General features: G+C 44.7%; 1 protein-coding gene across 2 annotated transcripts; it reads left to right on the top strand.

Moving 5' to 3' along the window:
* Nucleotides 1-102: 102 nt before the first annotated feature.
* On the top strand, nt 103-13,680 carry Snrpd3 (small nuclear ribonucleoprotein D3 polypeptide). Of its 2 annotated transcripts, XM_008837882.3 has the most exons (5): nt 103-374; nt 649-785; nt 1,528-1,671; nt 10,916-11,108; nt 13,473-13,680. In XM_008837882.3, exons 3-5 carry the CDS (start codon nt 1,546-1,548, stop codon nt 13,532-13,534), a joined length of 381 nt encoding a protein of 126 aa, XP_008836104.1. In that variant the 5' UTR covers nt 103-374; nt 649-785; nt 1,528-1,545; the 3' UTR covers nt 13,535-13,680. The 2 variants fall into 2 exon arrangements, with proteins under 2 accessions (XP_008836104.1, XP_008836103.1); XM_008837881.3 differs by lacking the exon at nt 649-785 and having other exon boundaries at nt 125-374.
* Nucleotides 13,681-14,096: the final 416 nt, after the last annotated feature.

The following is a 14,096-nucleotide window of genomic DNA, read 5'->3' as shown; positions in this document are numbered from 1 at the left end:
CCCACTTTCTGTCACCCCGGAGAGGGCCCAGGCTGGATCCGCTCCCAGTCCGTCCTTGGTCTGGGGTGCTTTGGAAGTGCCAGGCCCCTTGTTCCCTTAGCGGCTTGAGGAAACCCGGTGAGCCGGGGGGTCCTGTCATCAGGCCACTCTAGTGCCGGAACTATAGTACCAGAGCCCTTGTTTCCGAACCGGCGGAGTAAGGAGAAAGCGTCAGCAAGCCTGAGTTCACCGCTGGGGAAAGGAAAAGGAGGGGCCCAGCGCACGGCATTTTGGGAGCGCGTGGTATTCTGGGAGCGTGGGGCCCGCCATTCCCTCGCTTCACGCTTTTCCTGTGGTAATATTTGTCTCTGCACAGAAGAGGAGTCCCGCAGTTGGTGAGGAGAGGCTGCAGTCGGGGGAGAAGAGGCCTAGGCGCCCTAAGGGGTTAGGGGTTGGAGAGGCGCTGCTGAGGAGCTCCGCTGGGTTTAGAGGGGAGAGCGGGAAGCCGGGTCCAGCCCAAACACCAGGGTCGTCCTCCGGCCCCTAGACCGTTGTGCTTAATTAATTACCCGGTTAGTCTGCACACCCTGCACTTCTGCAGGTCATTGTTTTCTATAGCATGCAGGCAATAATTTTGAAACCATTTCTTACGCATGACCTTCCTTCCAGAGCTCTCTCAGGGTCACCCTTTTCAACGTCATTTGCATCTCGCTCATTCCTTTCTACGTTGGCGTCTCTGCCTCCAGTCCCATCCAGCTCCGGTCCTCTCATGCTTTCCACGCTGCCGTACACGAAGTCCCTGATTTGTATGTTCGATCTACTTTGTAAATGCTCCTAGTTTTTCATTGCGTCTTTAGCTATAATCCTGCAGTGTTTCACCCACTGTGTTTAGTATAAAATCCAAATTCCTGAACACACGTGATGTGCGCCTGCTTGAGTCCGTTGCCTCTCAGAATTTAAAAAGCCGCCTGCATGATTGTGGTCTTTTAATGAAACCAAGTTTACCCAGATTGTTTTTCCTCCGTGGTAACATACCCACGTTATCCCTTTGTGAACACTTTGATACTTTATTTCTAGCGTTGGTGGGGAATCAAAGGGTTGAATTGGAAGCATAACCTCCTCTCTGGATTTCTCTGGGTCTTTTGGTCTATTTCTGCTATCACGTTCTGTACCCACCAGCCACTTGTGGTTGGTGAGTACTTGGAATATGGCTGGTGTGCTTGAGGGGACTGGATTTCTTTCTTTTTTTTTAAATTTTATTTAAATATAACTACATGTATACTATTGTACTTTACTCCTCAGGTCCATATTGTTGTTTTGAGGAAGATAAAGGAATGTGTGGTCGGGAAGAGGAGGGAAACTCCATTCCCATTGGCTTTCTCTGTCCCTCTTCCCCTCCTCATATCTTGCATGTGTTTGCCCCTAGATTCCTCCCAAACCAAGAGCCAAACTCCTTCCATAGCAAATGCAGCTTTGACATATTTGCAAGTTTGTGACGTGCTAGTCCTTCTTACCTCTGGAAGATAACTACTGTCTCTTTCACTGTAGAACTTTATTCCTGCCAAGATGTCTATTGGTGTGCCAATTAAAGTCTTACACGAGGCTGAAGGCCACATCGTGACATGTGAGACGAACACTGGCGAGGTGTATCGGGGGAAGCTCATCGAGGCGGAGGACAACATGAACTGCCAGGTATCCTGCTTTGTACCTGCGTCTCTTGGGGGAACTGTGGCTTGTGTCCTGGAGGACAGAAAGGTGGAGGTTTTTATGGAGTTAGTTTCTTCTAACAGTTATTTACTGTATCAGACACTCTTACAGTCTCTGGAGCTGCTTGTATGTGAATAAGGGACTTAGTCTTAATGCAGAAGCCTCATTTGGAAGCCTGATATGGTAGAACATTGGGAGGCTGTGGCAAGAAGATCAAGAGATCAAGGCCAGTCTGGTTATACAAGACCCTATCAAACACAACAACAAAAAATTCATTTGGAATATTTAGTTTTATCATTTCTTTTTTGGTCTTTTTGAGACAGGGTCTCCCTATAGCCCCAGCTGGCCTAGAACTCCCAGAGATCCATCTGCATCCCGGGTGCTGGGATTAAAGGCGTGCGTCACCATGCCCGGCCATGCCCCTAATTTTCTCCTGTATTTAGAGGTCTGTTTAAGAGAAGTAGTGCTATCCCTTTGGCAGATTCTTTTAGGTTCAGAGCATTACCCATTTTCCACCATACATTTTATAATTAGCAGAACCTTAACCTCACATACTATGTGTGCTTGCCTTTCTTAACTACCTTTTGAGGTAAGCAGTTTGATGATAATTTTATCCTCTATAAAGGAGAAAGAAGGGATTCTTCTGCTGAACATCACTCTGCTAATAAATGATGGAGCATCTTCGTGGTATAGCACTGTAGCAATACTTTGCCTTTTGTGTAGTTTCAAGTATTTTGTTTTGTTTTCTAAACAAGATCTCGCTATGTAGCCCTAGCTGGGCTTGATCTCACTGTAGTCCACCTGCCTCTGCCTCCCAAGTGCTGGGATTAAAGATATATGCCACCATGCCTGGCCTATGAAATTGGCTTGGGTTGTTTTCGTTTGTTGGCTTTAGTTTTCTTTCCTCCCTCTTGAGACAAGGTATCCCTGTAATTCCAGCTGGCCTGGAGCACACTATGTAGACCTGGCTGGCCTCAATATCACAGAGATCCGCCTGCCTCTGCTTCCCAAGTACTGGGATTAAAGGCATACACCACCATGCCCAGCCTGGCCTATGAAGTTTTACAGCATTATTTTATAAAGTTTTGGCACATGCTTTTTATTTAAACCCTTTGTTAAGAACTTGAGTTTTGGAATTAGAGAAGTAGTTGAGGTTGAGTGAAAATTATATGACTTTAGGCTTCTTAAGCACCTCAGGTTTCTCCTTTGTAAAATGAAGATGGTGTTATTTGTGGTTTTATGAGCTGTAAATACCAGGGCAGAACGGTATGTGCCAAAGATTTATAGGGGTATTCTTACTGCTGTGATCCAGTACCTGACAAAAGCAACTTAAGGAGGAAAGGGTTTATTTTGGCTCACTGTTGAAGGATACTGGTCATCATCCTGGGGGACATCGTGGTGGTAAGAACTTGAAACAGGTGGAAGAGGAGAACTGACTTTACAAAGTTGTCCTCTGTCTTCCACGTATGTGCCCCCTGCAAACATCGTACGTTCTCTCTCTCATAAATAAATAAACAAACAGGTAGAGCCAGGTTTGGTGGTGTGTGCTTTTAATCCTAGCACTTGGGCAAAGGGGTTGATCTCTTGAGTTCAGGGCCAGCCAAGACTGGATTTACAGCCCAGCTGGAAAGCTTTCAATCAAGGGAAAGGGAAAAGATTGGAGCACAAAGAACCTCAGACTGCAGCTTAGCTCTAAGGAAGTTGCACCCAAGGAAGAGAGTGGTCTAGAGGAAGCATAAATGGATTAGTTTTAGTGCTTGGTCACTGGCATCCTGTGAAGAAGGGTTTCAGGGTGAGTGCTGTGGTCGGTCTCCAAAGTAACAGCTGGAGGCTCTCAGTTCTGTACGTTCTTCCTACCTGTTGTCTCCTGAAAGGGACACAGCAGTACTTTCCCAAGACTTCCAAATATAATACCCACACCTCAGAGTTGTTATAGTGATCACCGGACTTATGTATATGAAGCAGCTAGCTCAGTTTCATGCATGTTACAACTGTTAACAGCATGTGGTTCCTGTTACTATTTTCCAGATGAGAAAACTGAAGGTTGGAAAATGCCTTATTTGGGATCATGCCTGAGGGTCAGGTATCCTGACTATTGATTTTCTGGGTTCATTTATTTGAGCATGCAGGGAGACAGACGCTATATGCTTTGCCATTTTGGGGGTGCGTTTAACATTTCATCCTTCTGCCATGTCCTCGGTGCTATAATTACTCACCAGTGCCACCCTGCCCAGCAGTAGAGGTTCTCTGAAGTCCTGTACTATTTGGTTTCCTTCCACAAGAGAGTCCTGAGAGCTACATTTGATCTGTGTTTTCAGGGCCTGGCCTTTGTGAGATGCCATTTTCATAGGTCCAGTTCTGTCTTAAAGCATCTTTGTCTGTTTTAAGGCACTTTAATTTGGTTAGTAGAATGAAAGGTTTGGGATATGGATTCTTAGTTTGTTATTCAACTGCTTAAGTTGTTTGAAACAACTTTATTAAGGCCTCAGGGACTTGGACATCCTAGCTGTACTGCGAGGTTGTCTGACCAGGTGACTTTGGTAGTCTCAGAAATGCAGCCGATATGATGCAAAGGGTACAGATCTTGATATTATCAGGTTGCAACCTGGAAAGTAATGTGACTTGGGTATGCGAGCTTTGTGCCTTCCTGACTTTCTGTTCCCTCCTAAATCAGTGATAAACTAAAAACTGTGTAACCCTAAAGACCTTTCAGTTTACTTGTAGATTCTGTAAACATGATCACATTCTGAGAGTCTAGGGATTAGGGTTTCAATATGTATATTTTTGTAGGGACACAATTCAGCCATTAAACTGCCCATGTCAATATAATGAGGCTTCACTGGGTTGACCAGAGCCTAATCACATTGCATAAAGCCCAATAGGCCTTGTGAGCTAACACTAGGTGAGCACTAAATGCACTCATCCAGGATTGGCATACGAGTGCTTCACTCATACATCTCTGGGATGGACTGTGAAGCTGATGGCTCCTGCAGTTTCTTCTTCTGTCTCCTCCCTGACCCCAGTCCTTTGGAAATGAAGGCATCTTCCAAACACCACCTCTGCATGTTCTTTGCCAGAGGTAGCTGAAATTTAATATTTGACATTTGATGTTGAGCTTTTGATAACTTTCTGTTATTAACATGGGACAGAGTCAAGCATGGTGGCATACACCTATAACTCAGGAGGCTGAGGCAGAAGGATTCCAGGTAAGGCCAGCCTGGACTATATGAGACCCTGTCTCAGAAAAACAACAGAAAGTAAGGGAGGCAGATTAACACGTTACAGAGATTTAGGAAACATGAGAGAATCTCATGAAAGAAATCACTTCTTTCCCTGTGTGTATTTTAAGTTAAAAATGGCTTAGAAAAAATATGAGGTCTTTTGTTGCAATGCTAGGGATGGAACCCAGCAAGTGTTCTCCCCACTCAACTCAAGCATAAAAATAGGGAAATGGGCCATGGTGCTGGTAAGCTTGATTAGAAAGCCAGGCGGCTAGTACTTAGTAAACCTGAATTCCTATATATTCGATAAAAGTACTTTGATGTCAGGCCAGGCAGAAGAAAAACATTTAGAGATACGTAGTATTCATGAGATGCAGGTATCTCTGGCATTCAGATCTAGGAGACCCTATTAAACGGTCTTTCTTACCAACATGCCAGTATAAAATCTACCTTCTTTATTTTTTATTTTTTGGGAATTTCACACAAGTACATCATTGCTTGAAAAGATTTCTTTTTTGAGACAGGGTCTCCTGTAGCCCCAGCTGACCTGGAACTCACTATGTAGACCAGGCCTTGAACTCAAAGAGATCTTCCTGCCTCTGCTTCCTGAGTGCTGGGACTAAAGGCATGCACCATCATGCCCAGCTAGAAAAGATTTCTTTTGTTAAAAAAAAAAAAATTGTTATTTTTACTTTATGTGTTTGTACTGCCTGCATGTATGTGAGTGCACTTGTGCAGTGCTGCAGAGGTGAGAAGAGGGCTTTGGATTCTCCTGGAACTGGCATTAAGGACAGTTTGTAGCCACCATGTGGTTGCTGGGAATCATACCTGGGTCCTCTGCAAGAGCAGTCAGTGCTTTTAACCGCTGAGCCATCTCTCCAGCCCCGAGAAGATTTCTAAAGAATTCTTTGGGGCTGGAGAGATGGCTCCAATTCCAGGGGATCCCACACTCTTCTGACCCCCATGGGCATTGCACAACACAGGTGCACGTACATGCATGCAGGAATACACTCAGAGGGGACTGGGAATATAGCTCAATGATACTGCTTGCTTAGCATATCTAAGGCTCTGGATTGCATTCCTAACACCACAAAAGGGAAAAGATGTTTCAAAGAAAAATTTTAAACTTTTAAGTTTTAAAATGAGGAATAATAAATAGCAATAAGCATATAGTTTTGGTTTTTTGTTGTTTATGGGGTTTTGTGTAAATTTTATTTTGCTTATTATTTTTAGTTTACGTGCATGAATATACTGCCTGCACTCGTGAGGTGCACTCGTGTCGTGCAGTGCCAGTGGAGGTCAGAAGATGGTGTCAGAGCCCATGGAACTGGAGTTACAGTTGTTAGCTGCCATGTGGGTGCTGGGACTTGAACCCGGGTCCTCTGCCAGGGCAGTCAATGCTCTTAACCACTGAGCCATCTCTCCAGACCTTGTTTATAGGTTTTTTTTTCCTGAATCAGGATCTCTCAAGTCCAGGAATACACTGACCCTCTTATCCCTACCTCTTGGATGCTGTGATTACAAATGTGCACCACCATGCCTGGCTTCATTTTTTTTTTTTTTTTTTTTTTTTTTTTAATTTTATGATCTATTCTAGACCATATTTACGTAACCTTTCGGGGAAAGCTTGAGATTTTATTATTTTATTAGGATTCTAATGTGCAGTTTGCCCATCATAGGTTCCTTCATAGATTCTTAGTGAATGTTAATTTTAATACTTAGGAAGTCATATTTACAATGAAAGATTACTGTCCTAGTTTCTTTGCTGTGATAAAAACATTGACTAAAACCATCTTGGGAAAGAAAAGGTTTATTTTGTCTTACCTCTCCCAGGTCACAGTTTATCACTGAGGGAACTCAAGGTAGGAACCTGGAGGCAGGAGCTGAAGCACAGACTGTGCTCCTCTGGCCTGTGCTCAAACCTGATTTTTTTTGTATACAACCCAGGGGCACCACCCACAATGAGCTGAGCCCTCCCATATCCTTCAACAATTAAGAAAATGCCCCACATGGCTACAGGCCAGTCTGATGGAGACAGCACCTCCTTTGAGGTTCACTCTACCCAAATGTGTAAAGTTGACAGCTGATGCGATCCAGCACAATTACTATATTTAATACATGTAGTTTTTACAAGTCAATATTAATATCCCATTTTAAAGTGGACATACATAAGTTATAAAATGTATGATTCAGAGGGGAAAAATATAGGTTGAGAAATTATAAAACATTGAAAATAAAATTAATAATGCCACTGAAGGGTTCTTTCCTATGCTGTCAATAAAAGTGTGACTTAGTATCCTCTTTCCAAAAGTGCATTTAGTATGTCATTGTGGAACTTTTTTCCCTTGATAAGTAATGCAGCCTCTACAAACCACTGTGAGCCTCAGGTTTTTTTACCCTATGCTTCTGACTGACCAGGTAGGTATAAATTAGTGTTCTACTGTCCCTTCCTCGGGTTTCATTGCTTTGTTCAAGCAACTCACAGAATTCAGGGAAATGCATTTACAGGTTTATTGTAAAAGATAGTACAAAGGATGCAGGTAAAGAGATGTATCCAGCAAGGCATGGGGGCAGGGTAGGGCACAGAGTTTCCACACCTTCTGGACACCCCCCCCCCAATCGCTGTGTGTCCAGCTATTTAGAAGTTCTCCAAAGCATGTCCTTTAGGTTTTATGGAAACTTCACTAAACAGGCAGGATTGAAGTGTGGACAACTATGTAAAGGTGATTTGGGCAAAAGGAGTTTTATTTCATGCTAACAGACTGGGTAGACAGGAGCACCTAGGCAGGACCGCATTTCCCCTATCCCCAGCCCAGGCATGACCCTTGCTGAAATGAAAGTCATACGAATTTATTTATGGACAGCTCTAGAACAAAAAGATGAAAATTAGAGTATCTATGACCAGCCTTAGATAAGGGAAATTCTAGTTTCTGTGGACTGCCTTGAAAGGGGAATTAAGAGCCTGGACTCATGAACAAATACTGTGTGGTACACTTCAGTGTTACTCCACAGTCCTGGATCATGCTTTCCAGTCTTGACCCACAGATGTCATTTCAGTTGAGTATCTAGCCTATGTCATCTATTGTGGCTGTTTAGGAAAATAGAGTAAACTCCATGTTCTTGCCTGGCTTTCATTGAAACCCAATTGCTTGGAGCCAAAAAAAAAAAAAAAAGGCTCAGCAGTTAGGAGCACTTGCTGCTCTTGCAGAGGACCAGTCAGTTCTTAGCATCCATGTTGGGTGGTTCACAACCACCTGTAACTCCAGCTCCAAGGAACCTGTCCCCCTCTTTCTGGTCTCTGCAGTTACCCACATGCATGTGTGCATCCATATATATGTGCACGTAAAAAATGAAATAAATCTTTAAAAAATAAGAGAAAATTTTAAATAAACTGTAGCTGGGCTTGGTGGCACACACCTTTAATCCCAGCACTGGGAGGCAGAGCCAGGCAGATCTCTGTGAGTTTGAGGTCAGCCTGGTCATAGTGAATCAGGACAGCTGGGGCTACCGGGAGACCCTGTCTCGAAAAGACCAAAATAAATAACTGTAAGTGCTCAAAAGTTTCTGCTTTTGACTTTATGGTGCAAGCACAGGGCCCTCCATGGGACTGTGCTGCTATTTGTCTGATAGTACTATAGGAAAAGCATGAGAGTCATAGGGAGCCTGTTGTAGAGTGGGAACTCTTGTCAGGTGATACTGAGATCTACTCAACCAGAGCATGGAACATCCATAGAAGCACCTAGATTAAGTTTAGGTGGACCTATGTGACAGCCTCTTTTGGAGATTCTCAAGTAACGGTGGGTATGCTGAGGGCCGGAGGAAGCTGTGTCAGCATGTGCTAGAGGAGATAAGGCTCAGCAGCGGCACATCTTGAAAATAGACACTTGAACCATGAGATGTAACATTCCTGAGCAAGTTATGTCTTGGGCAGTTAACAGCATTTAGACAAACTTTGTCTTGTTTAATTTGCTCTTTAACATTCCCAGGAATGGTCTATTGCAGTGGTTCAGAGTAGGTTTTAGAATCAGAGGCCTAGATTTGAACCCCAGACAAACCACAAAAGGGCAGTGTGACTTTGAGCCGGTAGAGTGAGTAAGGCAGGAGCCTCCAGGGACACATCTGCCTTTGACAGGTTGTACCTCTTCATCTCTCTGGTAGGGTTTCATGGAGTAAAATATTAGTCACCTAGGATAGTGCCTGCTGACTACATTCAGTGCTGAGGAAATGCTGATTTTGTTACATTGTATTTCCACTGTTGGGAGGGGAGGGGGTAGTTAACTGGGACTCAGAAAATTCTGGATATGTACTCAGGGTTACACCTAGCAGATGGCAGAGCCAAGTCTCAGAGGATCGCAGGCCACTGTGTCTTCCTCAGAGTCACAGTTGTGCCAGAATTGAGAGACTTGAGTGGGATGCACGATTTTCTCTGGTGTAGTCTTAACTGTAGCTGTCTGGGCAGTGGAGGTTCCAGTAGCATCAAGGAAAGAACTGACAGGGACTTAGGAACCATGAAATTTTAAGGAAGTGGCAATGGAGGCCTCCAGTGGATTGATGGGAAACTGGAGCCCTGTTGCCCTTGAAAGTAAAACAGGGAGGATTCTTTGAAATCTAGAAGTCATGCCTGTTGCTCAAGTAAAGCAGGGATAGCCACAGAACATTAGTAGCTTTGGGGTTTGTTGTTCGCTGCTGAGTGTTCAAATAGAGACCTTCCTGGCCAGTTAGCACTCGAGGAAAAAAGCAAGGGAGACACAAAACAAATCCAGGAGGCAGAGGCCAGCCTTGTCTACATAGTAGACAAGGCCAACTGGGCTACAGGGAGACTGTCTCAAAAAGACAAAAAAACAAAAACAAAAAAAAAACACCAAAAACAAGTTTGGGCAGAGATGCAACTGGAAATGATCATAGTAAGTAAATTAAGCCAGTCTCAAGAAGACAAATAGTTTTCTCTTATTTGTGGTTCCTAGATTTTATATAGTCACATAAAATTGTCTAGGGAAACAAAGGAAGAGCAAGGAGAGGTAAGGGAAGCAGGTAGAGGGATGTGTTCATGCAGTATATACATGCATGAAAATTTGAAAGTAAGAAATCTGGAGGATGGCATGTTTTTATAATGTGGGCTTCACCCATTCTAGATGAAGTTAGTCCTCTTCACCCAAAAGACAGCAATTAAGCTACATCTGGTAAAAAGTGGCACCCATTGAATTTGGTGGTGGCAAATTTGTATCACTTTCCTGTGCCCCACAGTATCCAGGCTGGCATCTGTACCTACTCACGTTGGCACGTGTGTCTTCCCCTTAACCCTGTTAGACATTCCTCTATCCACACACTTAAGTGGTCTCCGAGACTCGAGTCCTCAGAACTTCAGTATGGCTGTGGTCCTTCAGTCCTTGCATGCTGACTGTTCCTGCTCAAATGTCTTTTCCTACTTCTCCAAACACTTGCCTTGCACCTCCAGTATTGCAGGCCCTTGGGAACAGCAGGCACTGCCACATCCACTGCTCAGTCCCTAGTCATTTGTCCTCTAGAATGTGCACTCTGGGAGAGTCAGAACTGTATCTGGTGCACACTCTGGACCATCAAGGTCCCTTTCCAGTTTGTGTGCAGCAGATGCACGAGGGGATGATTTTCAGTTAGGGTTTTATCACCATCACTGACAGCTGGCCCAGGAGACAGCACAAGCTCAGGCTTGGGAGCAGATCTCTGCAGTTCCAGCCCAGAATCTCCTGCCTTCCAGCTGCTTGACCCTGGGTTTTGTTTCGTTTTAACCTGTAAAAATGGGGTCATTTATACCTACCCTCAGATGGTTTTGAGGATCCTTAAATGAAGTGCCCAGTCTCTGGTGTGCATACTAAGTGCCAACCATTGCTGTGGTGTTTCACCAGCTTTGCCTGTCTGTTTTACATTAGTGTCTGTTTTACCATTTCCAAACTTATTCTAGTTAGGGCTTCCCAGCTTTGTGTACACCAGTGCTGTTGACCCTTACAAACAAGCAGTTGATATCCTTCCAGATGTCCAACATCACAGTCACATACAGAGATGGCCGAGTGGCACAGCTGGAGCAAGTATACATCCGTGGCAGCAAGATCCGCTTTCTGATTTTGCCTGACATGCTGAAAAATGCACCCATGTTAAAGAGCATGAAAAATAAAAACCAAGGTTCAGGAGCTGGCCGGGGAAAAGCTGCTATCCTGAAGGCCCAAGGTAGGTGCCGGTCTTGTACTGGTTTTAGAATTCCTACTTCCCTTGTTGGGTGGGGACAGGGGTGGACCTGATGTCAACTCTCTCTGCTCTCCCCACACATGCTGCCACATCCTGTCCTTTGCTGCCCCCAGACTTAAGAAATCCTTAGAGGTGATGGAGGCCTTCCCCTGCTATCTGTCTTACTTATCTGAACCTAATAACAAGGCTTAGTGTAAAATCCCAAGTAGTCCCTCAGGGGGAAAAAATACGGATCTTTTAAGTGAGGTGTGTTGGTCCATACCTCTAATCTCGGTACTCAGGAGGCTGAGGAAAAAGGATCACAGTGAGTTGGAAGCCAGCCTGAGCTACATAGCAAGACTCTGGAGAGACAGTTGAGACAGAGAGGATTCCCTGTCCTAAGTGAAGCAGTCTCCTATAATGAGGGTCCTCCTTTTCAGAAATTCAATCTAGGAGGCCTGGGCAGCTTGCTCTTTTGTTAGCTGAACAGATGCCCCAGGGTGTTGATGAGTTGCCTCAAGCAGTGAGGCAGCATTCCTCCGAACCTTATATCACTTTTCCTAGAGATTTTATCTGTTCATACACCCCAGATAAAGAAGGAACAGTCTGAGTATCCCAGGCTAACCTCAAACTTGCTAAGCACCTAAAAACAACCCTTGAACTTGTAATTCCCCTGCCTCCACCTCCAAACCACCTGGAGTGTTTATAATCTAACCTAAGAACTGTTTTATTGCTGTTTATGTATGAGTGTATTGCCTGCATGTATGTAAGCGTAATCTAGTCGTGCAGTGCCCTTGGATGTCAGAAGAGGGTGTTAGATCCCCCTGGACCCGGAGTTAAGACAGTGGTTAGCCACCATGTGAGTGCTGGGAATCAAACCTGAGTCCTCTGCAAAAGCAGTCAGTAGTGTTAACCCCTGAGCCATCTCTCCAGCCCCTCCTGTTAATTTTTTTAAATTACATTTACATTTGTGGAGGTAGTGATAGGTAGAGGGCGGGAGAGAGCGAGCGGGTGGTGAAGAGCACAAGCGGATGGATGAGGCACCGAGGCACAGATGGAATTCTCAGTGGGATACAGATTTATTTCGCACGGGGCACCTTTCCCTCGGGGAAGGGAAAGATGTCAGCGAAGGAAAAGATGTCAGGGAAGGGAAGGGGAAGGAAAGGAAGTCAGGGGGAAGGGGGGAATGTTTGGGGGAGAAATCAGGGAGGGGGAAGCAGGAAAAGCCTGGCTCCGTTCAGTCTGCCAGGTGGGATTAGGGTCTGGAAGTGTTTACTTTTTCTCTCTTAAGATGAGAGAAAAGCTTGTTGTGATAAACAGCTTCTAAAATCTCTGGTTAACAGGTAGAATCTGCTTATCTTATCTTTGGAGATTAGAGGAGAGGCAGGCTGCTTCTCAGGCAGAGTTTGTTTCCCTTGACTCCAAAGGTCAAGGTGAGGTCCCTGTTGGGGAGGGGGGAAACTGCTGCTGTTTGGAACCCTAACAGGTAGGAGACAACTTGGAGGAGTGGGTTTTCTCCTTCCAACATGTGGGTCCCAGGGATTGAACTCAAGTCTTCAGGCTTGGCAGCAAGCACCTTTACTCACTGAGCTATCTTGCCTTCCCCTAGTTTCAAGCTCTAAACTTGACATTAAATCCTTTGGGACATGCTGGAAGTGGAACCAGCCTATTTCCCAATGACTCAGCTTAGCTGCTATCTTGGAAGTTAGCCCACATAAGGTTTTGTTTGGGTCCCTGAATAGTTTTGCCACATTATTAGATAATATGTAGTCCTGCTGGGCCTGGTGGCTCACACCTTTAATCCTAGCACTTAGGAGGCAGAGGCAGGTGGATCTCTGTGAGGGCGAGGCTACCCTGGTCTACATAGGGAGTTCCAGGCTGGCTGGGCTACAGGGAGGTCCTGTTTGAAAAAACAAAAATAAATTCCAGATTTTTGCTTTATTTTATATGTAAGGTAGCTTCTGTTCGAACATACTATAGTCCTTTAAAATGCCCTCTGAACACAGCTGATGAGAAAATCTTGGCTGGCAGTGGCTCTCAGGTAAAGTCACTTCCACACAAGCTTGACGACCTGAGTTCCATGCCCAGGATCTAGGTGGTGGAAGGAGAGAACTGACTCCTGACAGTCAGTTGTCCTCTGACTGCCACACCCGTGCCTTGGCGTGTGTACTTGCACACACATGCACACAAATAAAATGTAATAAAGAGAAGAAAATTTACCCTTTGCCTTCTTGAGGGAGGGCTGCCCTTAGCACCATGAACTATCTCTTCTATCCTCTCCAGTCAGATGGCTGTACACTAGAAGGTTCTTGGCCGTGAGTTTGCCCAGTTCCAGTTCTGACCTCTCCTACCTTCTCTTCCTTTCAGTGGCAGCAAGAGGAAGAGGACGTGGAATGGGGCGTGGAAACATTTTCCAGAAGCGAAGATAATTTTCTGTTGAAGAACTTTGTCCTTTTTTCTTCTAGTTAATCTGAGTTTGGGATGGGTGCTTGTGTATATGTCCTAGGTTTTCTTTTGACATTTCTCTTTGGATAGAGAAACTGTTAGACTAAATAAATCTCATTGTTTTGTTTGTTTTGAGTTTTTTTCTTTTTTAAGAAAATAAGGACTCCCACCGGGCGTGGTGGCTCATGCCTTTAATCCCAGCACTTGGGAGGCAGAGGCAGGTGGATCTCCTGAGTTCCTAGAACTGTGTATTCTTGATCTTTGACACATGCACTCAGTTTGGCACTTTGCTCAGTTAACCTTTGTGGAAATGCCATCAGCTCAGCTTTAACAACACGGGGCAACCTGGCCTGTGAAAATGTCTCACTCTGACCTCTGTAGTCTGTTAACCTTAGTAGTTTAGCGGTTGAGGACAGTGGCTTCTCTCCTGGATACACGCGGTTTTGTAGTGTACATCTCAGCATTGGTTGGCATATTTATTAATTATTAACACAGGGAAGCTAACCAGAAAGGATAAGGTAGGCAAATTGAGTGATTTTGACATAA

This window comes from Nannospalax galili, unplaced genomic scaffold (genome assembly GCF_000622305.1).
Source record: "Nannospalax galili isolate Female #2095 unplaced genomic scaffold, S.galili_v1.0 scaffold1359, whole genome shotgun sequence".
NCBI lineage: Eukaryota > Metazoa > Chordata > Mammalia > Rodentia > Spalacidae > Nannospalax > Nannospalax galili.
Note: the sequence above shows the minus strand (reverse complement) of the source record. Positions and strands in the feature narration are given on the sequence as shown.

Coding starts and splice junctions, on each gene's coding strand:
- Snrpd3 (XM_008837882.3), top strand. CDS start 1,546: ATGTCTATTGGTGTGCCAATTAAAGTCTTACACGAGGCTGAAGGCCAC. Junction 1,672..10,915: donor AGGACAACATGAACTGCCAG/GTATCCTGCTTT, acceptor ATATCCTTCCAG/ATGTCCAACATCACAGTCAC. Junction 11,109..13,472: donor TGCTATCCTGAAGGCCCAAG/GTAGGTGCCGGT, acceptor TCTTCCTTTCAG/TGGCAGCAAGAGGAAGAGGA.